Below are 26,402 nucleotides of genomic sequence, written 5' to 3' on the forward strand. Positions count from 1 at the left end.
GCAGCGGCGCGGGGTGCACGTGGCGCGGGGGAGCGGAGCGGAGCGGAGCGGAGCCCGCGGTCAGCATGAGCGACGGGGCGGGCGGCGAGCAGGCGGCGCCGCGCCTGTGCTGCCTGGAGAAGGGCCCGAGCGGCTACGGCTTCCACCTGCACGGCGAGAAGGGCAAGCCCGGCCAGTTCATCCGCCTGGTGGAGCCGGACTCGCCCGCCGAGCGCGCGGGGCTGCGGGCCGGCGACCGCCTGCTGGAGGTGAACGGCTACAACGTGGAGCAGGACAGCCACCAGCAGGTGGTCGGCCGCATCCGCGCCGCCGCCAGCGCCGTGCGCCTGCTGGTCGTGGACCCCGGCGCGGCCGAGCCGCGAGCCCCGGCCCCGGAGGCGCCGCCGGCGGGGGAGGAGGAGGAGGAGGACGAGAAGGAGAAGGCGGACGAGCCGGAGCCGGAGCCGGAGCAGCGGGTGCGTGCGGGTCTGGGTCGCTTGCTCCCTCCTTCCCTGCTGCCCTCGGGGGACCCGATCTGCCCCTTGCAGGCTCCAAGGCAGAGCTTCCCCCGGCACCCGTGGGACCCACGCGCGTGCAGCTCGCCGGCGCTCAGCGTAGACGTGCGTTTGCTGTCTGGGCACCTGGGGATTTGAGTTCAGAGATTTTAGGGTTGGGAGGGACCTGTTAGATCTTCGCGTCCGACCCCCTGCCCGGGATGAGCCGTTCCCCTGTGCCTGATCCTCGGTTCCTTCAGGCCGGGCCGTGCCCGCAGCGGTATTGTGAAGCCAAGGAAGTGGTCACAAAAGCCTGCCAGGTTCGGGCAGCACGGGGGGTGGGGAAGAGAGGGTGTCAGGAAACGGTTGCCAACGTGGTGATTGTGTGAAGTTCGGTGTCTTTGAAAGTGAAAGGGCATGGGGCTCCGGGTTTTTTTGAAATGGCCCGACCTGCTGGAAGAAAGGAAGGGTTGCATCGCTTCTTTACTTGCTCTCTGTGCGGGTGGTACTTACAGCCAGGTCTTCTCGATGAAAGGAGAGGGGAGGTGCAGATCAGGAGGGGGGAAGGTGCAGAGGTGCAAGAATCCAGGCCGCGCATCTAGACTGGAGGAGCTGGACTGTTCTCAGTGGTGACAGATGTCTTGCAAGGAGCAAGGGTCTCAAGTTGCAACAAGGGAGGTTTAAGTTGGATAGTACAGAAAACTTGCTCACTGGGAGGGTGGTGAAGCACTGGAACGGGTTACCTGGAGCGGTGCTGGAAGCTCCATCCTTGGAGGTTTTCAAAACCTGAGCAGGCAGAGCCCTGGCTGGGATGATGTAGTTGGGGCTGGTCCAGCAGGGATTGGACTAGATGTGGTCCCCTCCAACCCTCATTTTCTGTGGTCTCCCTTTGGTGTCTTGGATACCTCTGAGCCTAGAAGTCGATTTCTAGGCTACTTGTTCAAATAACAGCGAGTTAGAAACCACCTCTAGAGTTGTTGCATATTTTCAAGCACTAACTTTATAGCTGGCTGGCTCTTTTTGTAGTTGGATGGATGTTTTTATCTTGTGATCATTACTCTGCACATGTGGCTGGTCTAGCTTCATTGCACCGTTAACCAGAAAATTGGGTGATGATCCCTTCACACTTGTACCCTGGTCTTACTTTGCACATGTTACCAGTCTAAATTTATTCCATGTTTAACCAGTTAGTTGCGTAGTATATGTAATATATAGCAGGGGCCTAGGTGGCACATGAAGAGCCACAGAGTGAGCACAGAAGAAAGCCTGATGATGATTCAGAGCTATTAGTGTTGCTTTTGTACCTGGGAACTCAGTGTAGAACTGGAACTGCGTGATGCTAGGAGCTGTACAAAGCACTGTCAGGTGTGTGAAGGAAAACAGACACCCCTTCCCTAGCCTCTATTAATAATCTTCAGGGTGAATTGTAGCTCTGGACTTGCTTTCCCCTCTGCTCACTGTCAAGAATGTGGCAGCCTTGCTCTTGAAGCATTGCTGAAATAATGATACATCTCAAAGGAGCCGGTTTCTTATCAAGTTTTCCAAGTGAGTGTATAGAGGGCATGGATGGGGGTTATCTCTTACCCCTAGGGCAGGGTGATATCTTTTCTGTCTGGTGGGGCTAACCTCTTGCTCTCTCTGGTGTATAAAGACAAGCTTAGTTTCTGTGTCCCTTATTCATATGACAAAGGCTTTTTTTTGGCAGAGGGTCCGGGGCAACTAAAACTTGGAGCCTTTTTCAGATTGAGATGGGGTTTATGGGCAAGGGCGTAAGATTCCCTAAATACATTACTGAGGAGCTACTTAGCTGTAACCTCTGGACACGGTGCCTGTCACCTGTAGCCATTTGAAAGAACAAGTGGCTTGGACTAATTTTGGAAGTGGTGTGGGAAAACCGAGTCTGAGCAGTGCTAAGTAGCCTTCTGGCAGTGTAGCATGGACAAAGCTACTCTGCTTCTAGCCTGCGAGGAGGTGTATGTGGTGTCTTTCAGGACAGCACTGCCAGGCAGGGGAGCACTGCAATTGAGAGGTGTCCTCCTTTATATCCTTTCACATCCCAGTGATGTCTGTCAGAGCGTAAATGCAACCCCCCAAACCTTTGATCATAGTCAGGCAGCTGATGTGTTGTAACCGCAGATTATAATGCTAACTGCTATTATCACATATTTTTTTTTCCCCATTTGCAAAATGTGTCAGACCAAGATTGTAAGCTTAACAAGGCTGGGGTTCTCTGTCTGTGCAATGCCTAAAACAAAGGATCTTTTGTCTTGTAGCTGCCCCCCCCATCAGAAAATTGAGATGCTTTTTGGGGAGAGGAGTTTAGATCCATGTTGTTGCAAGTCTTACCTTACAGTATGAAGACTTGTCACTTCAGGAGTGTTCAGTAATATCCTGTTAGTGGAAATACAAACAGACGCGTTACAGGGATGTGGAAGGGATGAGACTGGAACGGAGCAATACCTGGCCTTTGCACAAAGCATTGGATGCTTTTCCCTCCGTGATGGAATGAATTGATCTTTGCACAAGGGAAGACTCTGTCCATTGCCGTGGTAAAGAAGTAGCTGTATAGTGGTGAAATAGAGGCAGTGCCTCAATGCAGTGCAGCTAATTGGGTTCTCTTCCTTGGGGATGGGTTGGAGGAAGGACACAGGGGTCTCAGGTGGTGTGTTTCTTGCTGCTGTAAAAGGCAAAGTACCTTGTGCAGCTGTAGATGAACACTGGGCTTTTATGGGTTTGAGGAGATTGCCTCAATCGCTGAAATCAGGGAGGTCTTTATTGTATTTTTATGGGCTGAAGAAAAGAGCTGTGAGCACTTAATTCTCAAATGATTAATAGAGGTTGTACTTCAGATAATCTGGCTCCTAAACGTGAACAAGTTTAACTATTCTCGTGCAACTGTGCTGGCCGGAGGGGTCTCAAAGGAGCTATTCTGTTGGTGCACGCTTCTGGAAAGCTCTCGGCACCCTACAAATCATCCCTCACGCTCAGTTAGGGAGTTCTGGACCCAAGGCCCTAACGAGTGGTCTATAGGACCCCACCTCTATTGAAAGTTTTCCACTTGCTAATACCAGAGGATGACCTGTGGAAGGGAGAGACCCAGGAAGAGTTGAGTGTAGTTGGGGCTAGCCTAGTCCTGCTATACAGCAGGGTGTTGGCTTGCATGGGAGGAGAAGGATCTCAAGGAGATCATGACAGTGGTAGGAGGGGGTGGATGGACTTTGGTGTCTGTGCTGAGCTGACATTCTTGCTCTGTGTTTTTTTTTTTTTTTCTGCTGCTGAGCGTTAGTTCTGCTCCTAGTTCACTTTATTGGACTTTAGCCTGGAGCCACAATGTGTGTTCCTCTTCAGACAGGCTGACCCACTGAGTTGTGCAGCAAGCACTTAGGACAAGTTGTGATATAAATATTCCTGCCATGGGAACAGACCCGTCTTGTTGAGACCATCTCACGACCAGAATATACAGTTTATGCACCAGACTGTGGATTCTTTAGGGGCTCAGGTGGATTTTTTGCCTGTGATGGGATTCCTTTTTCCCACTGGGCTGAGGACAAACGTTTTTGTTCCCGCTGCCCTGTTCCTTTTACCTTATTAAAATGATGCCACTTTTGTCTTGCGTTCATCGAAGGGCAAGAGGAAAAAGCCAAAGAACCTGGATTGCCTTGCTTCTGCGCAGGGAGCGGAAATCCGGCAGTGCTTGTCACCAATCTGTTGCATGTCACGGCCACGGCGTTCTCCTGTCCTGACACCATGCTCACTGCACCAGGGCAGGGTGCCCAGAGCATTCGGGAACCCAGAGTCCTGTTTGCTTTGGGACAAACACAGTGTACACTCTTCAAGGTAGGCATAGCACAGGCTTGAAAGCCGAGGTAGTAAAAGCCACGAGTTGCATTGAATTATGGTGGGAAGAAAAAGTAGCTGGACTGCTCGTCTCTGCCAGTAGTTAACTGCCAAACTGATGCCACCGTCCATGCTTTTCTCTGAGGGTCCTCTGACAGATTTTTCTCTCTTGCTTCAAAGACCAGTTCTCTTCCAGGTCATGCAGAGAGATTGCACCAGGAGTTTCTTCAGCGGGAGGTAGGGACACTCTTCCTGACATGGGGTGCCTTGCCCTTGTTCTCTACCACACCCTGGAACCAGCCAGGTAGGGAGGGGCAGGCACAGTCCCATGTCCTGATAAATAGCGCTCTGTTGTAGTTGGCTACGTGTTCTGTCTGCAGGTAGAGAAGAGTGTGGAAGTCCTCTCGTTCTGGGTCTTCAGGCATCTCTTGACTGCTGCATCTGGTTTCTTATGATCTTCTTTGGAAAGTACCTCTTTCTCTTACTCCTCAGTTCCCTCGTATTGATTAAATCTAAGGGGTGCAGCTTTCCTGACTAAGGAATCCCATTACATTTTTGTCCACATGCTTCAAAATCCTCCCTGCTGATTGTGGTGCCTCGGACCCCACATCTGGAAGGGGCTGATCCTTCCACCAGGGGCAAACCAGGCTACCGACACCTCCTGGTCCTGGTTTCAGGATGGGGGCATCCACTTCGCTCCTCGGGGGTCTTTTCACTTGAACTGAAAAGAGGCCTGATAACTGTGTCCTGAACTTCCTGCCCATGACTCAGTATACCTTAAAGGCTGAATTGCCAGCAAAGCACTTTGAAGCTCTCAAGTGAAAAGCTTCATAGAGATCAGGTGTTAGCCACAAGGTAGGTGCAATGGAAGGCCCAGATTTGGTGTGGAGAGCTCAGCTAACTGCAGATACACAACCAGCTTTGAAAGGAGAGCACGTGTCAGAGGATGGTGTATATACAACCTCAGGGGATACAGCCCAAGGAAGATGGAGGTTATCGGGACAGAAAGTCCATGTGGTTCCAGAGGTGGGTGGAAGAGGCAGACCTGCCACCTGAGAGGTGACCGCAATCAGTGCTGGTAGCAAACTAACCTAGAGAGACCCAAAGGATTCTTGCCCAGACACGAGCTTTTCTTAAACCGGGGTGTGGGGCCAGAAAGATGAGACTTCTCTCCTTGCCCTCTCCAAGCTGTGAATAGTAGCAGCTGTCTTATGGAAATGATAGTCAGCAAGGTGACGGACCAACGAGATTCCTTTAAGACCTTAACAGACAATCCAGTGCCACGACGCAGACTCGGCCTGTTCAGCGTGAGCGATAAAACAACTCTTGTTCCTTCTCCAGAAGAGGATGTGGGTGCTTGAGAAACAGGCCAGATGCTACAACTCATTCAATGCAACTGAGGCTCAGGGTTGGTGGGTGGCAGAAGCCCCCATCTGATGTGAGCTGGGACTGGCACCTGGACTGCTGGGGTCTGTTTGGGGTCTGTGGTTCTCCACCCTGCTTGTGTGCCTGCAAAGCTTCCTTCAAGAGCCGCTTGGGAAGGAGTGAAGTGTTAGCACTGCCCTGGCGTCTGGCAGTGAGACAGGCTCTGAGTCAACTTTGCCACAGGGAAAGCCAGGCTGGAGTATGTATTGCACTGTTCGTTCAGTATCGATTGAATTATTAGCTTAGCAAGGTAGGGTAAGACAAAACCACCCCAGCAGTCCCTTCTGTTCAGAGGTCTCCCTTTCCATCACAGCATTAGATGGCATCTAGAGCCGTGTTTTTGAGGGAGCCCAGAGTCCCCCATCAAAAACCATGAGCTGCAGAAATTCTCAGCCGTCCAGTCAAATGCCTCTGGGAGCTGGAGCTCTCTTGAAATTCTGGCTCTTAAAATTCAGAGCTTGCAATGCAAGTGGCCTTGGGTGGCATGTGTGGAAAGGGGCTCCTTTTATAATGGCACACAGGCCTGTCTGTTCTCATCTCCGCTTGCTGGCGGAGACTCAAGAATGGCTCATCTGCCCCCACCCCTCCCTTGGCAATTAAAATTGGAAATAAATGTCTGAGGAGAGGGAGGAAACTCTGGACCCAGGCAGTGGGTGAGAAGAATCCAGCCGCTCTGCTAAAACTCCTCAGCTGATTAACTTCGGGCTCTGGGAGGGATGAGGAGGGAGAAGCGGGGTGGGAATTCTCCGGCTCTTGCTGGGATTGTCGATGGGACTCTACATATTGTTTCCCAGCTGGGAGATTTGCATGTGCCAGAGTCTTATTTGCTTTATTGGGCTGGACTTGCCTTTATTTGCTTAACAAGCTTGAAGCACACTCTGCCAGAAGGGCAGGCGGTCAGACAGAGACTGGTTGGTGCTCTGTGGGCTTTGTTTGGTGGGGGAAGCGGAGAGCCTTGAACCCGCTGAAACAAAATGCAGAGAGGAGGTCTCTGCTTCCGTGTTCCCACTGCCCCCTCAGCAAACACACACTTGTGCTGTTGTCCAGCTCCTGTCACCGTCTCCTGCTATGGCATGACTGCTTGGACTGAAGTAAACATTCCTCTTCGTATTAACTTGGGGCTCAGACGGACATGGGCTGTTCCCAGTAGAAGGTCTCAGGAGCCCTTAAGGTAGCAGAAGCCAGGTGGGTGCAGGGACAGGCCTTGTGAATGGGACTCTTGCAACATAATTCTAGTCCTTGTAGCTCTCCTCTGGGGTGAGGGGGGAGGGAGAGTTGTTGAAAAAAACTTCTGGTTGTGGATTTGATTAAACTTAACATATTTAGTAATAGCCACTTCTGTGGCACTCATTTGTCTAATCATAATCATCACTACAGTGCTGGAAAACCCTAGACATGGATCTCAACTTCATTATGCTCAACACTGGACAAGCACAGGATAGCCTCCCTCAAAGAGCTTGTGATCTCAGTTTAAGACAGGGGCAGGCAGTTATTTTGGGTGAAGGGCTGCTTACCAAGTTTTGGCAAACTGTTAAGGGCCGCATTTCCCTTTCTGACACAAGGAAGCAGGAACAGCCCCATGGTCCCAGGCCAGAAGCCTCTGCTAGGCAGGGGCTTCTGGTTGCAGGGTACAGGCTGGGCAGACCATGCTGCTGGGTCCTGCCACTAGCTTCCTCTGGGTCCTACTGCCCCTGGCTCCTGTCATCTTTGACAGGCAGCTAGGAGCAAATAAATATAATTTTTAATTTTTTAGGGGCCCCACAGGCCAAATAGAATGGCCTGGTGGGCCAGATCCGGCCCCGGGCCGTATTTTGCCCACCCCAGTATAAGATGAGAGAACAGATGCAGGCAGACTGAAGGGCTGGCATGCAATTCTTTCTCCAAAACAGGGGTGTTAACACTGAGATGGGAGTGGAATGACTGGATCGTCCTGGGTGGATATCGAGGGGACCTCTAACAGGGGGCTACTCCTTAGGAAAGTGACAGAAAGTTTTGGTGCTTGGACATGTACAGGGAGACTGGACAGAAGCCTGGAAGAGGGATGAGATGGATCTCCTGACAGGCAAAATGAACTGAACATTTATAGCCAATCTCCAAAAGACAGCTTTTTGTCTATGTAGCCCACAATGCCTAAATAAGAGTGTAGAGCAGGAAGTGAGGATTATGGCACCCAACTGAGATGCTAGAGAGAAGAGCCAAGTGGAGCTGGACACTCTGGCATGGACTTGAGCGCTGGGAAAAGTACGTGTCCTGAAAGACCTCCTAGCAGTCAGGAACATGTAACCTAACGCAGAATTCATTCCCAGCTAACCTGTGGGAGCTAGAAAGGGAGTCCGGGAGGGGTAAAGGAACAAGGTAGGACATGCAAGATGCCTGGAACAGCTCGTCTGAGCCCAGGGCTGAGAAGCACATCCTACCTGCTTGCTCTTGTACCATGTATGCTAGTTCCCACAAATGAGGTGCTGCCAGTGCCCTGGGCAGCGCTGTGCGCAAGTTCCAGTGGTGGTCTCGAGAGTGCTTATTGGGGCTGATGCATGGTGCCATCCAGCCTCAGCCATGGGATTGAGCATGCTTCTGGCTCGCATCCCTGGACTCAGCAACAAGGTGGTGTAGAGAAGTCTAAAGTAACCGAGGACCCCGAGTCTCACTTGAAGTGACTTAGGAACTCAAGTCCTCCTGAGTGTCTAAGTGATTTAAGCCGCTGCTGGCACTGAAATCTGCTCCAAACAGGAGTATGCTTTAAGATGAGCTGCAAGACTCCCAAGCATTTTGGCTCCCTGTGCCAGCGTACCCTGGGGAGAGGGCTGCAGATGATCTACCAGATCCCATCAGTGTGTGATCACCCCCCAAGAGGATTCAGCTCAGCCTGGTATCTCTGTTGTCCCCTCAGTGCCAGCTGGCTTATAAATTCCTGTCCCCTGCTCAGCAGGTCCAAAGATGTCAGTCCCCTTTGGGGATTTTACAGTATCCTATGAAGTGGCTCTTCTATTATGCACATGCAGTGCCCTGAACTTGAACATCTGATCCTGCAACTCCAGTGACTTTATAAAAAGTTCACCTCCCCACCAGCCACGTGTTCATGGGCAAGGTGCAGCAATGCAAACTCACAATGATCGACCTAGCAAAAATACGGTTGTGAGCTCTGAACTCCTGCAGTCCTGCTTTCAGCAAGTCTCAGGGGCCTGCCTTTCTGTTTTCACTCCCAACACCTCTCTAAGTCGCTGGCAGCAGCAGGTGCGAAGCACTGAAACTGAAACTCGAGCCCTTGAGAATCTAACGGACTGGCAGAAGCCGCTTGTTAAACGGCTCCGGGTCCCCAGAGCGGAGACAAGGGCCCAGCTCTTCTGCTTTTGTTGCCTTGGTTCTCCAGGGACCGGACGATTCTTCGTATAACGATAACGTTGTTCGGCGGGCCTGCTGCTGAGTCAGCAAAGCAGACGAGCTTTGACACCAGGGTGGGTCTCTTTGGGTGACGAACTGGAGCATGCTGGTCTTGCTCCGATGTCGCGGGGGGGACAGGGGCACATCCCCTCCCTGAGACTGCCTCGGCTGAAGCCTTCGAAGCAGCTAACTGACTCGCAGTGGCAGGCAGCGCTCGAGTTTCTGTTCCCGGTGTCGCGCTTCCTGCGACGGCGGCAGCACGTGGGCGGCTCAAGTATGTTTCTTGAAAAACCGCATGCTGCTTTCTGAGCAGCCGCCAGCTGCCAAGGCCTCTGCATCCTGATGCAGCCCAACTTCGCCCCAACTTGTGAGCAGAGAGTGGGCAGGCTTCAGCGGCAGCAAAGATTTCAACAGCAGCCTTGATTCGACCAGTTCGGTTTCCAAGGCTCTTAAATTTAACTCCTTTGTACTGTAAATCAGGGGTGTCAGAGATGTGCCCTGCAAGCCAGATATGCCCGGTGGAGCTATCATCTGGCCTGTGGGTCAGAAATCTGGTGCGAGGAGGAGCGGCTGCTAAATTTCCAGCCCCATTGGCACCACACCACTCATCTGCCCCAGCCGTAAATGATCCTACAGGGTAAAGTAGCAGTGAGTTTCCTGCAAGGCCATAATTTGAGGGGTTGGGCTGAAGGTGAACTGCTGCTTTGGAAGTTGGGAGCTGGGAAAGTTGGTGAAATCTCTACCTGGGCCTTTATTAAACTTGTTCCAGACTCGCAGCCCATGTGGTGGGAGATGGGGAAGAGTAGAAATGTATCTCCCATCAGTTTGACTTCTCAAATCATGTATACAGAGACCCTTTGATCTGGTAGGAGTCAAAGCCAGCCAGCCAGGGGAATCGGAGACCTACCTGCACTCTGGTGTCCTGGCTGCACTGGGGGACAAAACATCTGTCAGAGGCCTAAGGGTGGCCCAGCAGAGAAAAGCCTTTAAGATATTAGCAAAACCTATGCCGTATCCTACCTCTAGCAACTGCACGGCTTGGATTCTGAACAGGCTTGATTGTACAGCTGCCGATTTTTCTGGCATTCAGCGTTTGGGAATTGTTTACGATGGGATTGCATGTCTGTGCATGCTGGGGCTTGACGCGTGGCTCGTAGAAGGATAGGTTTGTTCACTATAAATCATCGGTATGTGTGGTCTGTACCAGCATCGTGGATCCTTCAGGCTAGACGTCCTTCTGCCCTGAGAATGGAGGCAGAGCCTGCCTTGCATGCAGTCGGTTGTATTTCTTGCTGATAGCTGGAAGGAAGTGGGGTGGGGTGAGGGCAGGGAAGACGAGTTGCTTTCCCTTTTGCTGTGCTGCAAGCAGCAATGGCTGCTATCAATGAGAAGGCAGTTTTGAAGCTTTCTCTTCTCTCCTTATCAAACTGCTGCAGGCCCAGGACATGAGCAACACACCCCCTATCAGCCTTCTTGCTGCCCACTGCATTGCGCTGGGCTTTTTCGCTAGGCACCATGAGCTCCCAAGTCCCAAATGAGAAGGAGCGGCCCGAGGTGGGCAGGAAGAGCCAAATGCCTGCTTGGCAGTGCAAACCTTTATTGTATTTTTGAAGGAACTTGTTCAGCTTGTTTATTTCTTGTCAAGGACTGTGTCCCCAAGAGCCTGGCATTGTAAGAGGATTAGTGTAAAAGCCAGGGCAAGGCGAAGGGTATTGTGGGCTGAGTTGGGGGAACGGATGGGGGGTCAGAAGGTGTTTCCCGGTATGCAGGGGAGGGCACGCACAGAGGAAGGGTGGACCCGTGCACAGAATAGAGCAGTAATTCAGAAAAATGGGGCGGAGGTGGGGAAATCCACCTTTTAACTCTTAACCTCGTTGTAGGGAGGGCCTAGTATTGAAGACTGTACAGCGCCCTGTACAGCGTCTCAGCCTTTTTGGACTGGAGGCACCCTGTCATTGGACTGGAGGCCCCTTTGTTACTTTGGGCGATTGAGTGGCACCTACTTGCAAAAATGAATGTGTGTATTGCAGTGCAGAGGGGCTGGGAAGTCAGGGGGAGGACAGGTCTGAGCCTGCTTTTATCTGTTTAGCTTCCCTGCTTAAGGTAAGATTTTTATCCCCCGGTTGAGAATCACTGGTCTAGCGTGACCAGGGGCACTGATCTTACAGAGACCTCTAGACTTCACTGTAAATGGCAGCTTGAGACCTTGAGTAAGGAACTGTCCAAAGCAGAGGCAGCCTTGGCTCCCCAGACATCTGCATTATGGCACTCCGCATTTATCAAGTGCAGCCCGGCATTTCTAACAGCACCTTGCACCTTCTGTACCCTGGGACAGGGTAATCGAAGGCCAGTGGGATGCATTTTTGCAATGCAAAAGTTACTAGAAAATGCACACAACTTGACTGGAATGAGGAAGGGATTCGTGTGCGTCGAGGCTTATTCTACATTTGTTGCTTTAATTGAATTAAATTAGGGATCTAGGGACTGTTTGCTTTTGAGCATCCCGAGTGACAATTCTTGGGATCACAAAGGTGGATTGAAAGCCCTGTTTAAAACAGAGCTTTAGTTAATGAACAGTTTCTATGCACAGCAGGGGCAACTTCTTTATCAAGCCTGTTAATGGAAAGTCAAGAGGTATCAGTAATTAAAGGAAAAGGAAATTGGTCTTGGTAGCAGCTGAAGGTACTGCAAAGAAACGTAGACCTCTCTTTGACGGAAACCTCATCTAGGATGTCAGGAATTGGTCCAGATGAGACCAATGGGCTACTTGACAGGAGCCTGTACCAAGTACTGCAAAGGATGGCTATTCCACATGACTCGCTTATTCCTTGGTACTGTGCATTTTGGTGTACTGTGAGGCTGGGAAGTGCATTCATTTGCTGATGGGGACCCGAGGTGCAGAGAATAAGCGACTTGCTCAGGATCAGGTAGGAAATCTGCCAGATCATGGACTTGAACCCATTCTAAAGTCATAGGGCACCCATACACGTGACAGACCTCTGCTCTGATGTATGCTAATTAGCACACTAATAGTACGCGGCAGAGCTGACTCAGTTAAGTCTGCTGGAGCGTGCTAATTAACACACTCCAGTACCCTCCGTGTTACGTGTATTCAGCATCCCTGTGTTTCAAAATAGCGTCAGCGGTGCTTTAACTAACTAAAGCTAATTGAATGAGCTTTAAAGCGCCCTGCCCCCATTTTGAAGTGTGGGACACTGAATACACATGACGTTGCAGGCACTTTAATTAGAGCAGCTCTGCAAGCCACTCTGATTACAGCGCCCTCCACCCCAGAGCATGTGTATAATGACTGGCCCATCTTTCTCCTCAAAGGAAGGTGCTGACCCTTGTCGTGGAGAGGTGTGGAACAAGCTGCCTATGGTTTGTGCCCTGCATTGGGAGCGCTGTAACATGATTTAACTTGTGTAAATGGGAATATTGTCAATCATCCGGTCTGTCAAACCCTGCTCAGCTTCTATAGCAGTGAGTCCCAGGGGGGAGTTGTGGGTGCCCGGAGTCGTTACGCTGTGCAGCTCGGGCAGGATATATGGGGGACAGACTAGAATATGGCAATTTTGGATCCCGGCTACAGTAGGGATGCCCATTTGCTGTGCAGTTTAAGACCCCTTCTTGCCATATATCGGGATATAAACCTGAGCCTGTTATGGGTTGGTATCAATTTAAAAGCCTTTTTAGATTTCCTGTCGCCTGCATCCATTGGAAGTCAGTGGGTCAGGCTGAAGCCTGATCGATCTCTTGGAGGAGGTCCTTGTCCCCCTTTGAGACAGCTGCGGTACGGTGTTAGTCCTCCTGTTTGTACAGCACCAAGCAAATCATTGGTCCTGATCCAGGGCTGAGGCTCTTAACACAGTATGCAATATGAGTCATAAAGAGCACTGCTTGGGTGTTCGTTACAGTGTCGGCTACTGTGAGCTGAGCATGGAGCTCTGTCTGGCCTGTACCAGGAGCCAAGCACCTTTCATTTTGAAGGAGAAGAGCCAGAAATCCCCATGTCTGAGCATAGCACAGGGCAGCTGCTTCGAATGAAAAGGCCCAAGACCGAGGAGTGTGGAAAGCTAAAAACTCCAGCCTAACTTCTCACCTAGAGCTGCCTCATCTGGGTTTGGGTGTTTCCACGGCTCTGTCAGCTGGGCCTTGCCGGCCTGCAGCAGCACTCGGGTATGCTCCACGTGAATCTGGAGGCAGCATGCCCAGAAAGCTGGTCTCCAGGTGGACCTCAGCATTGTCTAATGGTCACCCTGCCCCAGGGCTGCTTAGATTTAGGGCTCGTTTGTGGTCCCCCCCACCTGCCTAGCGTCATGGGTTCCTAGCTTACCCCAATGTGCCACCTCCAAGGCTGTGCAGGGGACTCCCCCGGCAAGAAGGACACGGTGGCAGGCTGTCCTTATGTCTCCAGCACCTGCAGACCAGGGGAGAGAAAGCTGGGTTTTCTCAGAGCGGTCAGCTTGCAGAGGCCGAGCGGTCCAGGTGGTGTTTTGGCCTTTAAGTAAGGGCGGAGGTTGGTTTAGTGCCTGTGCGTGGGAGAGAGGGAGGGAAGAAGGGGGGGTGTCCCACTGTCTCGCCTCTGAAATCCCCAATTCTCTTTATTCTGAAGCTGAATGACAGGGGTTGAGAGGAGCATTGGACAAGTTCTTCCTCAAAGGGAGCAAGATGCTGGGGAGGGACTGGGGCGAGCTTGGCACCCGTGAATGGGTCCCATGGTCCAGGGACCAGGCCGGGTTGGGCTGGGGGATGAATGAATTTCCTGGCCGGAAGGGAGCTGGAATGAACTTTGCAGCTGGTAACAGATTCTCAAATGCTTCTCGCTTTGTAAATTTGTCCCCTTCAAAGGGACCGTTGAGCCCTGTCCCCTGCTGGGCTGGCCTCTTGTGAGGCCTGAGTTAATGAGGGAGCCTGCCTTTCAGGGGATGAGGCTTAATGAACGTAGTCGAGCCTGTTCCTGTGTGAAGTCCTCTCTCTCCCCCGCACCTCCCAGCCCTAAGCCGGAGCTCTGGCTCCAGGGCTCTCCCGTTGAAAGGAATAGCCCGGCCTCCAAGCTTTGTTTGAAGTTATTCCTGTGCAGTAACTTGCCAGCAGAAGTGGAGGGAAGGGGGAGGAGAGAGACGGGAGCCTGCGCGGAGTGGAGCAAACTGTGGCAACAAGCTGGGGCAGGAGAGCTGCTGCATGCAACCTCTTGCTCAGCTCTGGTTCGCTCTTGAGGCGGCTGCGGGTTTTGCTTGCGCCTAGTAGACCGAGTCGGTGCTTTGCAGCACTTCTGTCGCTGTCCCAAGTGTGTCAGCCAGCTGCCCTGGAGAGCTCGGTTTCCACCTCCCGCAGGGGAGCTGAAGGAGATCGGCGTCTTTCCAGCCTTCACCCGGGATCCCCAGATCGGCCGTCAGGGGCAGTCCTTTCTGCTGGGAGCTGTCTGAGGGTTACTTGATTTTTTTTCTGGGTCTCGAGAATAAAAAGAAATCGGCCCCCAGTGCCCTGGCGAGTACTAGGATGTATTTTGGGATTGTGACACCACTCATCCAGGTGATGGTTGATGTAGGGAACACGTCCCTCAATAAGATTGAAACTGCTGAATCCCTATTCGGATAAATGAGCAGCTGAACTAAAGGGATAAAGGACCAAGCCTGTACTAAGGAACTCAAGGCAAGCCAATTACTGCTATCGCTGCTTAAGTAGATGCAAAAGTATGATGGGTATTTAGGTCAAGGCAATTAGTCACACTCTGGTCCAGAAGGTGACAGCAGCTTGGGACGGGGAATGATGCTGAAGTCACTGAGCAAACCTGGGAACCAGCCCGCAGCCTCTGATTGTATCGGCCTGTGCAAGTGGGAGCAGGCTGTTATCACTTCGCTATCTAAATAGGGCTTTGCCCAAGGTGTTTCCGCAGACGCTAAGGGCACGCGGATGCCACCTGAGGATGACGCCGACTCCTTCCGTACCTCTAAGGCACGCCCTCTGGTCTCAGGCGTGTGCCTGGGCCTGTATTTCTTCAGAGCTGGGACCCTGCCAGTCGTCACTCCTTTCATCTGAGTCCTGGGCTAGAGCACCAACTTGACTTACTCAGCAGATCCACCTGGGTTCAGCACCTATACATCTTCCCTTTGGGAGCTTGCAATCGCTGGCAAAGGTAGCACTTGAGTCAGCATCCCTAAGACAAAGGCATTTGTTGGAACCGTAAGGACAGTGCACTGCACAACAGGAGCAGGATTTTAAAGACAACAGAAATCTACATCAGTATTTGCATCATCAGTCTAGCCCATCTTACCCCACCAACCTGCTGATCTTCAGAGTCTGCCTTCACCACCGCTCTCCATCCCCTAATCTTGAATCCCAGGTACTTTGTTCTCAAATTCGTGGACTTGCTGAAGGGAGTTGAACCAGAGCGTCAAGGCCCATAATACTTGCATTGTCTCTTAGGCGTGTGTTGAGAAGGGTACGTCTAGTTCCACCTCACTCTTTCACCCGAGGCCTGTTCCTGGTGATTGCGTGAACTCATTTCATGCTACCGGGAGATGTTACAATAATTCAGTGATATACCGCACTCACAAACTATTATAACTGGTGACTCTCTTGTTGTCAGTGGCCATGAGGAGTTACCGTTGGTAATCTTGGGGGGAAGTATTTAAAACAAGGGTGGCCAGATTCCCCAAGCAGCAGCAGCCCCGCTTTGCATGCTGGCCAGGGCCCTCCAGCGCACAAGGATGGGAGCACAACACTTTGCCCCAGGCAGGAGTGGGCAGGGCTCAGGCCCATGTGGAGCTCAGCAGGGGCAGCCGCAGGAGGGACCGGAGACAATTAATTGGCGGGTGCCTGCCTGCAGGTCCGATGAAATTGCCTGGTGGGCCCCATGTGGCCCGCTGGCTGTATTTTGTCCACCCCTGATTTAAGAGGTCTTGAGTGTGCGTCTCTGTCAGACTCTGCTCAGACATCGTTGTGACTTCCTGATAATAGCAATCAAGAATGTCCCAAAGGTGTGAGCTGCTCCTTTAGGAGGATGTTGGAAGAGTTAGTTGTGCTGCACAGTCTGGTATTAGGCAGAGCCCATCAGTTAACTCAGTGACTGCACCAAAGCTCTGTCGGCCTCTTTGGCTTTGAGTGATCTCTGAACACCCAATCGATGTGTGCGGGGTGAACTTCTGCATGCAAGAGAATAACCTGCGGTGTTGTGAGAATGTCCTAACACTCAGGCTGATTGCAGTATAGTTCAGCCTGGTTTCCAGTATTGCAATGGGTGAGGGTTTTCAGCTGATAGAAAGGGCAAGGACATCGACCTGGAGCACTTGGTTCATGTCTAGGCTCTTGCCCTGCGCAAGGTAGAAGGTGGCTTGGGACATGTTTTACCATCTGTAGCATGGTATCTCCCCTGGGGTGGTGCTAAGCATAACTAATATGTGAGGAGATTTGATGACGTCTGGTTATGTAAGTGATTTATTCACTTCTTGCCGAAATACTGGTGGATGGTTTCAGGACGAGTAATTGGCTGGCCCAGTTTGGTGGGGTATGAATGACTCCATCTTTCCCCACCCATGTCCTGCTCTGAGCTGACTGTAAATATAGTACTGCTTTCAGTAAACACTGGCTTGGCTTCAAACCACACGCCCGTCAGACCGGGCACCTCAGTCTTGTTATAGCCTGCAACCTGATTATTGGTTTGCAATAGAAAGGAACTGGAGGGCACTGGGTGTGGGGAAGGACACTAGAAAATCAAGTGTCATCTTCAGCAGACGTTCTAGTGCCCGTGGGATAGCCAAGTCTGAGGTCTTGCTTTGGGGCTTTGGAGATGACTGGCAGGTGGACCTGTGCTATGCCATGGGATGTTGTGGGCCCATTCAATTTGTGCTGGTCAGAGGAGATGCCAGGTGAAAACCAGTGCAGTTTTCACTGCCCCATCTCTGGAGTATCTTGGCACTTCCCAGATACTCAAGAGAAACAACATTAAACTCACACTTCCCACCCTCCTTGAGCAAGCTTTATTGGGCAACCGGCTACTGGGCTGTGTGTGTCAATCGCTTGCTGAAGGGAAGCCACATTGGGGAAATGTTTTGCATCTAGTTCTGGAAGCGGTAGTAAGGCCTCGGCCCCAACTCCTGCGACATTTCTGCCCCCGTGTCCTGGAGAACGCTCCCCACGGCTGCTCAGCAGTGCTTGAGGAAGGCTGTGAAGTGAAGAGCTTGAACTGCTAGGTGCCCTGCTGACATGGCCCCCTCCTCCTGGTTGATTTGTGGGAGGAGGATGCAGGATGATGGGAGCTTGGTGGGACAGGAAGGATGGGGGCGGGGAAAAAAGGCGGGGGGGATGTTCCTTGACTCAATAGAGCACATTTCTGTGGGAGAGGTCCATGGAGAGGTGACTGTTAAATGCAGACTGGAACATTTGTGTCCCTTGGTTTCATGCAACACAGCCAGTGCTCCTTTAAGGCTGCTTTTGAGACTCAGCAACTGACTGCTGGTAAGAATTGGCCCAAGGAGGTGGTGCCTGTATCAAAGGGAAGGTGCAAAATAGGGAGGCTGAGATCTCCTCCAAGTGTGGTGTGTGCAGGAGCTCCTGGATACAGTGAAGTCCTCTGTGTGACCCAGCCTTCTGCTCACTCTGACCATGTGAAGGGCAGTGCTGAAGTGATGCCTGCTCATGACAGGGAGGTGCCAGGCCTGACAGCTGAGACTGCTGCATTTACCGGAAGTTCCTCCAAAGAAATCCCTGGTGCCCTATAATCTGTTTGGCTTCAGCAGCTGCAATTGCCTGTGGTTTCAAGGCCAGGCGGGTGTGCCGGCTTCTCCACCCTCATGTGGCAATTACTTCCAAAGCAATTTGGGAAAAGTACTCGGATATCAAAACAGGCATCATCAGCCCTCTGGGATGGAGAAGGGCAGCATGGAGGTGTCACTGTATCCTGCACTTTGTCCCTTTAAATGCTTAATCATTAGGGTGGGGGGTGAGACTGGTCTCTAACTAGCTAGATCTGTTTTATGGACAAGCTGCCTTGCCCCAGTGCTATATACCTAATTGGTGTCCCAGCTGGGAAGGGGGCATGCTGTTCTGTTGCTTCATCTGGAGTCGAGTTGGTCTCAGACTCTGGCTGTGTTTAGGGTGGTGGCTCTGGTCTTTGGGGTGTGCAAGGAGGTGCCGAATTAAGTGATGCCAAGCAACAACATTCACACTCTGTCTCCTTCACTGCAGAAAGAGCTGCGGCCTCGTCTGTGCCAGATGAAGAAGGGCTCCAACGGCTACGGGTTCAACCTCCACAGCGACAAAAACAAGCCTGGCCAGTACATCCGTGCTGTGGACCCGGACTCCCCAGCTGAAGCCTCAGGACTTTGCCCCCAAGACCGCATTGTTGAGGTATGCTCTGGATGAGGGGGGCAACTAGGAGAGAGGATGAATGGTTGAACATGTGAAAGGGGGTCACAGGATGGGATGGGGGTGGTCTCTGAAAGACAACATGAGGCTGGAGATCTGTAATGGAGATGCTTCATGTACCTGGGAAATTCATCCTCTTTAGTGTGAGCTGAAGAGAGATTGTATTTCATCAAGATGAGAGTTTGATGTCTAGGAACAGCCTCCATGGGTTGGGCAGAAAGCTCTGGAGCACTGGTCTCCCATGCACCCTGTCCCCTTGTCCCTCTCCACATGCACCAGGCCTGGAAATGCAGTAGCTGGGCTGTGGTGAGGATGCCCCATGCCAGTGCTGAAAGCTCAGCTCTTGAACAGCAATGGAGGGGACCCCAGAGGAACTGCATTGCCGCACTCCTGGGTTTGTGGGGAGAAGGCTTCAAAGACCGCTGTGGGATGTAAAGACTAGGCTGGTCTCTGGCCTGTGTCCTGACCCTGGTTTATGTGTCCTACTGCCATAGCCAAAGTCTTTGAGGGACTGACTCTGTCCTGTGTCAGTGCCCGGAGTCAGGTAATAAACCTGGAGCCCTTCAGCCCTGCCTGCAAGAGGATGAATCTGCAGGGAGACCCATTCAGTCTGTTTTCTAGGGCAAGGATGGGATGCCGATGTACCAGCCTGACAGCAGTGCCCTGAACTGCTGTGGCGCTCTGGGGGGGCTGCGTTCTGAACCAGTAGCAGTGCTGGCAAGGCGCTTTGTCACTGCAGTGCTAACGAGCCTGTCCAAAGTGAATTAGCCTTCCCTGTGCCCATTACCCTGCCTGCAATCCCACACAGGAGCAGCTGTCCTGGACAGTCTGTGCAGAGCTGGTTACTGTGTTAGAGGGTGCGGCAGCCTGGCATGCTATGTTTGACTCTGAAAACATGGCTTTAAGCAGGCCTGGCCCTGACATGTGCCAGAAGGGGCTGGAGGAGTCCTCCTGCCCCCCTCCGTTCCTATTCTGCTTCCTTGTGGCAGCTGCCTCCCAAGCTGTTTGCACACAGTGCCCTGAGCCCTGCCCTCCAGTCCTGCCAGCATTGCCTGTGCAATCCGGTGCTAGTCACTTGAAGAAAATCTGATTTTAATGAGCTTTTGCTGCCTGCTTTCCTAATCTCCAAAAGGCTGCGGGTCTGGAGAACTCCGGGGGGCGTCTGCAGTTCTGTGCCAGGATGTCCCCCCCCCCACCCCATGTACCCACCCTGATTCATTCCTGGGGCTTACCCCACCTCCTAATTCGTGCTCCTGAACTTGGAAAGTTCTGCAAAGCCTTCCCCCTGCTGACTTCCACGCCACGTCACCTGGACATGCATTCCTCAGCGCTGTTCTTCCCCAGAGGGCCTGAATCCCACGGTGGCACTAATGGAGCAGGTGACACCTGAATCGCGCCAGCCTTGGTGACCCCTTCATTGCGACCGAGCCTGCTCAGCTGGAACGCAGGTTAACCACTCATTGTTGGACTCGCTGCCCTGCGAGGCCGTGTCACACCGTTTGTTCCTTTAAAAGGCCATATGCTTCTACCTTGTCAAATCCTGTTTCCCTCCTTTGCCAAGCCGTAGCAGCTAAGTACCCAGTGTTCCCCGCACGTGGAAAGGCTGCAGCTGGGAGTTAAAGGTTAGCTGTACTCCCCACTGCTACTCTGCGCTGCTTCAGAGGAACAGTGGATGGAAGGAGTCAAGTGTGAACTTTCCAGTCTGCAGGATCGTGGGCTGAGCCACTGGATGGAAATTGCCAAGGCTGGTAGGAGGGGAGGCTCATGGGGTCACAGGGGACCCCTTCCTCTGAGATTCCTAGGCTTAGTCTAAGCACTGGCTTGGGCAGATGTATGGTAGAAACTCTTACTAGTGTAGAAATATCAGTTAGAGGTGTGACTTATTGTTGTGTTACGTTTAGGCCAGCAAAATCCCTAATGCAGCTTTAAGTTGCATAGATATAAAATTTGATTTTTTTTCTTTACCTGTTTTAGCAAATTAAATTAACTATACAGATATAAATGTTTCCCTGCCACGGGTAACCTTCATCAGTGGGAGGGATTTGCTGATACAGTTGCACTAGTCACCAAGCGTTGAATTAGCAAACCATTTCCTAAGGGAGATCTGACCTTGGTTGCTTGTCTGGCCGCAGGGGTCCTCAGTGCCTGGAGGCTGGAAGGATGCAGGAATGGGATCTGTGTAAAGTCTCTGTGCTCAGATCTCAGGCACGTGTTCCTGGCTTAAATCAAGCCTCAGCTGCATATCTGGTCAGCTGCAGCCATAACACAGCTGGGCAGGATGGGGCTGGGGCCAGCTGAGTGCAGGAGTTCAGTCTCCTATTCAGAAATGAGAGTGCAGCTCTGAGCTCGAGTGATGGTGATGGTCCAGCTTTTGACTCGATGCTTTTGTGAGATCCTTGTGCAAAGCAGGAAATGTTTGTGAGAAAAGGGATGCACTGAGCTGTGAATGAAGTGATGCATGTACGTGGAAGTGACTTTGCAGCAGGCAAGGGCTTGCATTGATAGCATGCTTGCAACACTGCTGTAGCTCTCCGTTAGGGCATTCGGAGAACACGTGAAGAATAACATTGTGTAAGAGAGCTTGCTCCACATTCAGGACAAGCCCCATCTGCCAGGATGTTGGAGAGACCTGGCTCTGAGGTGCCCCAAACTGTGTCCAAAACCCAAATTGGAATCGCATGGCTTGGTCAGCTCTTCCCGACCTGCTCCTCTTCCTTGAGGAGTTGTTGTACAGGGTATCCCTGGAACACATTTTGTAAGTCCAGAATGTTTTTGGGACAACTTATCCATGGGTAATGCGCACCTGAAGGTTAGCTGTCTGATATTCCCTGTGGCTGTGGGGGACTGGGAGCAATGGCCTCAGACAGCAGCGCAGGAAATTTAGGTTGGAAATTAGGAAGAACTTTCTGACTTTGAGGTTGATCAAGCACTTGGAACAGGCTACGTGGAGAAGGCGTGGGATTCCCAGCCCAAGAAATTTTCAAGAGCAGGTTAGACAGACACTTGATTGGGACGGTTTAGTCAGGTTGATCCTTCCTTGAGCAGAGGGCTGGACTAGATGATCTTATGGACCCCTTTCCAGCCCAACTTTCCTATGATCCTATAAGCCAATAATTGGTCATGCTCTGAGGGCTGCATTTCCTCTTCCTCAGGCTAAGGATTTGGGTGAAACAGGTCTTTGGGAGCGAAGAGGGAATTTTCAGAGACGATGAGATATCCTGTTCTCCTGTCAGACTGGACGGGTGACATGAATGCCTAGGGGCCTGGCTGTCCGGGACTTCTGGACAATCAAGACTCTTACGGAGGCAAAAGTGAAAGTGCCTAATGCTGGAGGGAGTTTCTCACAACATACATAATGTTCTTGGGATCCTGTGGTAGCCTGCAGGCTCCTGCCCTGGCTGGGTAACAGCTGACGAGGATAATTGTTGCCATGTGACTGGTGCTGGCGTCTGTGTTAACCCACAGCCAGCCTTGTTGCAGCATTTCTCCTTCTCACGGGCTCTGCTCTAACTTTGTCCCACCAGGTGAATGGGGTGTGCATGGAAGGGAAGCAGCACGCTGACGTGGTGTCGGCAATCAAAGCGGGTGGAGAAGAGACCAAGCTCTTGGTGGTGGATGTCTTAACAGACGAGTTCTTCAGGAAGTGCAAAGTCATTCCCTCGGAGGCGCACCTGACAGGTAAGAGGGGAGCAGCTGTGGTGATGTGCCGTGCCTGGGGGGACTAAGACGGGGTGCATTTTAAGTGAGATGTCCTCCCACACAAGCCAGAAACGGCGATACCGAGATCTCAGTCTTGCTGAAGCGGCTGGTGGGTCTTTAATGTGAGGAGATGGCGGCTGGGAACAGAAGGCTTCCTAGCGAGGAAGTGACTTAATTTCCTGTCCAAAATGAAAGAGGGCAGAGAACTGTCCCACTGAGAAGTGACCTCTGTCTCCTCTGCACCGGCTGTGGTGGGGGTCTCTGTCTCACCCCATGCCCCCTTTTCCTGGTCCACAGCATGCAGCCAGTTTCCAAGCGGTGCTTTCACACGCCGGCTCCTCTTACAGGCTCCGTGGGAAGCTGGCACTGGAAAGAGAAGTCACCAGGACTTCAGCCTCGTGGGGAGGAGATTTAGCTTGCTGCTAGTCACGGAGCCAAAGCAGAGTCTTTCTCCATCCGAGTCTGGAAGCTGGCTGGCATGCCAAAGGCCTGCCCACCTCAGCTGGCGTAATCTTGCACAACAGCGGGGAACTTTCTGGCACTTGTGAAAGACTGTTGGCATGGTTACCCCACGCTCGGTGATCCCTGGGCCCTCAGCGTGCATGCGTGTGGGCGTCTGTCCTAGATCGTAGGAGTTTTATGGCTGAAATGGTTAAAGTTTGACAGGTTTTATGACTCCAGAGGGCCCCCCTCTTCCTGATCAAAGTGCAGGCTGGAGAGATGGCTCCACTGGCTTGCCCTTTGTTATATAAGAGCTTTGCATGGCGTGCTTTCCCCTCCCTAGGTTTATGGCAGACTTGGCTCTTCCCTTGTCTTTCTTTGATAGGGTTTGGCCTGCTGGTGGGAAGGCTGAAGGTCAGAGCTTTTTTTTCCCTACATTCCCCTTCCCTGGTTCATCTATGATGCACGGGTCTTGGTTCCAGTGTTACATGACAGCTAGGAAGCCTGTATGAAAGCGGGGCTGCAGCATCTAGCAAGGTTTCTGATCCCCCTCGGACAAAATAGTGCTTGCGTGAGTCGTATTCTGAGCCAGGCTGTTTCTCTGTGGCTTAAGCATCAAGGTAGCTCAACTTCCTGTAGCTGCTCAGAAACCCACACGGCCCAGCCAGGGTGTAAGCCCGGTGGGGCTACATCACGTAGGAGGGATTAATGCGGTGCTGGTGGTCCAGTGGCTGGAGGAGGTCTCAGTAGACAATTCCAGGCCCCTTCATTGCCCTAAAGACAGGGCTTCCCCTGCAGAGGAGAGAGGCATTGTGCGGACAAATGCAGGCAATTCTAGCTGAGCACCTGAGTGATTGCTCTGAGCTCATGACCTAGAGAGCTAGAGTCCTTCCCCACCCCTGACACAGGATGTGGCTTTGTTGTGGCAGGGTCTGCTGAATGTTTAGGCCTTCTCTAACAGCTGTGGTTCCAATCTGTGTTTGAGAAAAACCCTGAGCCCTAAACAAAGAAGGGTTTTTTTGTCCAAAGAGAAACTAAACCATGGTGCATCTCCTCTCCATAACAGAAGCAGGGAACAGCTTTACTCTGCTGAGCCGTGGAAATTTAGGGGTGCCTCGAATGTAGGGTGGCTCTGGGAGAGGGTAATGATCAGTTTGCTAAGTAGAGATTGGCAGAGGCCTAACAAGCCAGGTGGAAATCTAGGTGGCCGGGGGTCAGATCTACGTAGGTCTGCAACCAACCTGCACCGCGCAGGTGTCTTGCTGCAGGTCTGCCTTCTGCGGGAGGAAGGGCAGAATTGGGCATCTTCTGCGTAACGCTGATGTGACTCCTATGGAGGAGCAGAGGGAGCTCCAGAGTCTTAATGAATCCTGGCAACCTCCTCCTCCTTGCCCAGGAGACTGGGCCGCTCCTGAGTGCAGTTCTGTACTAACACAGGAGTCACCGAGAACACACTTACCTGAATCACGCCGCCTGGCTCAGACCCTCAGCCTGGCCTTTGCTCAAGGAGCTTTGTGTTTCTCAGCCAGGCTAGTGTAAAGAAGGGTGTAGGAGCAGTGCTTTCTATTCCATAGAGATCTCTTTAAAGGGACGAGCCAGGAAAGTCCCTGCCTCTGCCCTCTTGATCTTCCCCCAAGTAACCGCGAGACAGATGTTCTAACTGGTTTTGCTCTCGTGAGCTTCCCTGTTGCTCTTCTTCATGTTTCTGATTGGTCCTGATGTCCAGGAACCAGAGCAGGGCTTGGGGCTGCTCGCCTCTTGCAGGCTCTGACACCATCTTGTTCTGTGACCTTGGTAAAATCACTTCACCTCTGTTCACCCACCTGTGAAGTGGGTCTAACAAAGGGGGATGCGTGACTGGACAGCGATTAGGGTACAGGTGAAAGGGCTGAGTGTGTCGTACACCCACCATCACCTCCTCGCAGCTGGTTGCTTGCCCTCAGGAGCACAGGTTTGCGAACTAACTCTGAAATGGAGCGTGCAACCTTTGTATCACTGGGACTACAAGGATGTGGTTTCCTACCACAGCCGTCTTCTCAAATTTCTGTGCCCTACCTCTGAGCCTTTGGCTTTGCCAATGTTCACTTCAACTTGAGACCATTTTCTTTCAACCCTCCATGCACAGGAATGAGATCAGTATGTGCTTGAAGCCACAAGTTCCCCAACTTGTTTCGGTCTCAGCCCTTGCTTACGCTGGGCCGAACTTTGTGCGACTCCGACATGTGGTTCTTTTTGCTAGCGTGTCCACAGTCAGCCGGGACAGGGCTTCCCCATACCTTAGAGGCCCTGCAGTAACTGTCCTTGTCTCTTCTCCCACAGCAAGAGCTTATGCAGCACATCTTAGCCCTGAACCTGGCTAAGGGTTAAGTTGTCCCAGTTTAGCTTTCACTGACCGTGGGGTCATTGCAGACACAGGAACAGTTGCCACAGGGCAGTTCTACCTCCTGCTAATTTGGGGTATTTGGAAGACTGAGGCAACACATTGGGCTCCACTTATAACTGCCCCAGTCCAGCAACCAGTCACTAACCCCTAGTTTGAGCATCACTGCTGGTGACTCTCTCTTATACCTAGCAAAGGTGAGTTGCAGCTGCAGGGTAATAGACATGCATTTCCTGAGCTACTGTAAAATCCCAGGGCAGGTTGCCCTTCATAGCTTTTACCACGCTGCAGCTAGCTAAGGGAAACTCTTAACACCCGTCGCTTCACCTCCTCTAGCTATGCCAGGGTAACAACCAGAGGCTTGTCCAGGCTGGGGGGTGTAATCCACTACCTCTGCTGAGAGGGCCACTTTCTGCAGCAAAACTGAAGCAAGGGAGCTCTCCAGGGCGGTAGGAGATGGAGGAAAAAGCCGCTTGGCGGTGGGGGGGGGGGGACGCGCATTCTGCCCCTGGGGCAGCCAGGCGGAGTGGAGGTAACAATATGTGGGCTCCTCTGTTGCCTAGCATTCTGGCTTTTGGGGGCTTTCTCAGTTGACCAGAGGAAAAGGGGAGAGGGGACACTGCAGGAGGCTTGAGCCAACTCGTTAACCCCAGGTGGGAAGAGCCGAGTGGCCTGATTTGAGGCAGTTCTGTCTCAAGGGGGATATGTCTGCCCCCGTTCTGTGATAGCTCCCTACACGTTGGGGCCCAGGTCGCTTTATGGGGCGGGTTGTCTACCCCCCACAAGTGGCGAGTCCCTCCATGTGAGAGCTGGGAATGTCTAGTGATAAATCTGAGCTGGGTTTCCTCCACACGCCCCCTGCCAGGGACTGACTCCTGATCACAGTGGGGTCTGCGCCGTATTCCCTGCATAAAGAACAGCCTGTGGGATCTGTCTGGGGAATGAGGCCTAGAGTGCCATGCTGCTGAGCTGGCATTCGGTGGCTCCGGTGGCATCACTTGCTCCACTCCAGAAGTGGGGAAATGTGGTGGGGGACGGGTGGCAGCATGCGACTTGGCCCTCCCGGTCAGGTTAGAAGGCACCGTCACATCTGTGCCAGCCAAGCTTGGGCTTTTCCAGGCAGAAGTGTAGCTGGGGAAGTGGAGGAGGGCGAACTTTCCCCCAGCTTAATGTCCTGGAGGAGAAGGCTACATGCACAGAGCTGGCTGGCAGCTCCCCTTGTATCATGCTGCCAGGGTCCTGGTGCTTCAGTCACAAAGCTGGATAAAGGCAGGTGGTAAGAGGGTTACACAGCACCATCTAACTGTGTCCATCTTATCCCTAGGTCCCTTGCCAGAACCGGTTGTCAACGGTGAAGTAGAGAAGGTAAAGCTCACACCAAGTCTTAAGTTTTCATA

General features: G+C 52.2%; 1 protein-coding gene across 1 annotated transcript in view; it reads left to right on the forward strand.

Annotated features, from left to right (window-relative positions):
- Positions 1-26,402, forward strand: part of SLC9A3R1 (SLC9A3 regulator 1) — a 30,465-nt gene continuing 4,063 nt past the window's right edge. The window contains exons 1-4 of the mRNA XM_019542500.1: positions 1-455; positions 18,306-18,467; positions 22,010-22,163; positions 26,330-26,370. Coding sequence (XP_019398045.1) covers positions 66-455; positions 18,306-18,467; positions 22,010-22,163; positions 26,330-26,370 — 747 coding nt within the window. The 5' untranslated portion in view covers positions 1-65. The remainder of the gene's footprint in view (positions 456-18,305; positions 18,468-22,009; positions 22,164-26,329; positions 26,371-26,402) is intronic.

Source organism: Crocodylus porosus, unplaced genomic scaffold (genome assembly GCF_001723895.1).
Source record: "Crocodylus porosus isolate Cpor-Errol unplaced genomic scaffold, CroPor_comp1, whole genome shotgun sequence".
In the NCBI taxonomy this organism is placed as follows: Eukaryota; Metazoa; Chordata; order Crocodylia; family Crocodylidae; genus Crocodylus; species Crocodylus porosus.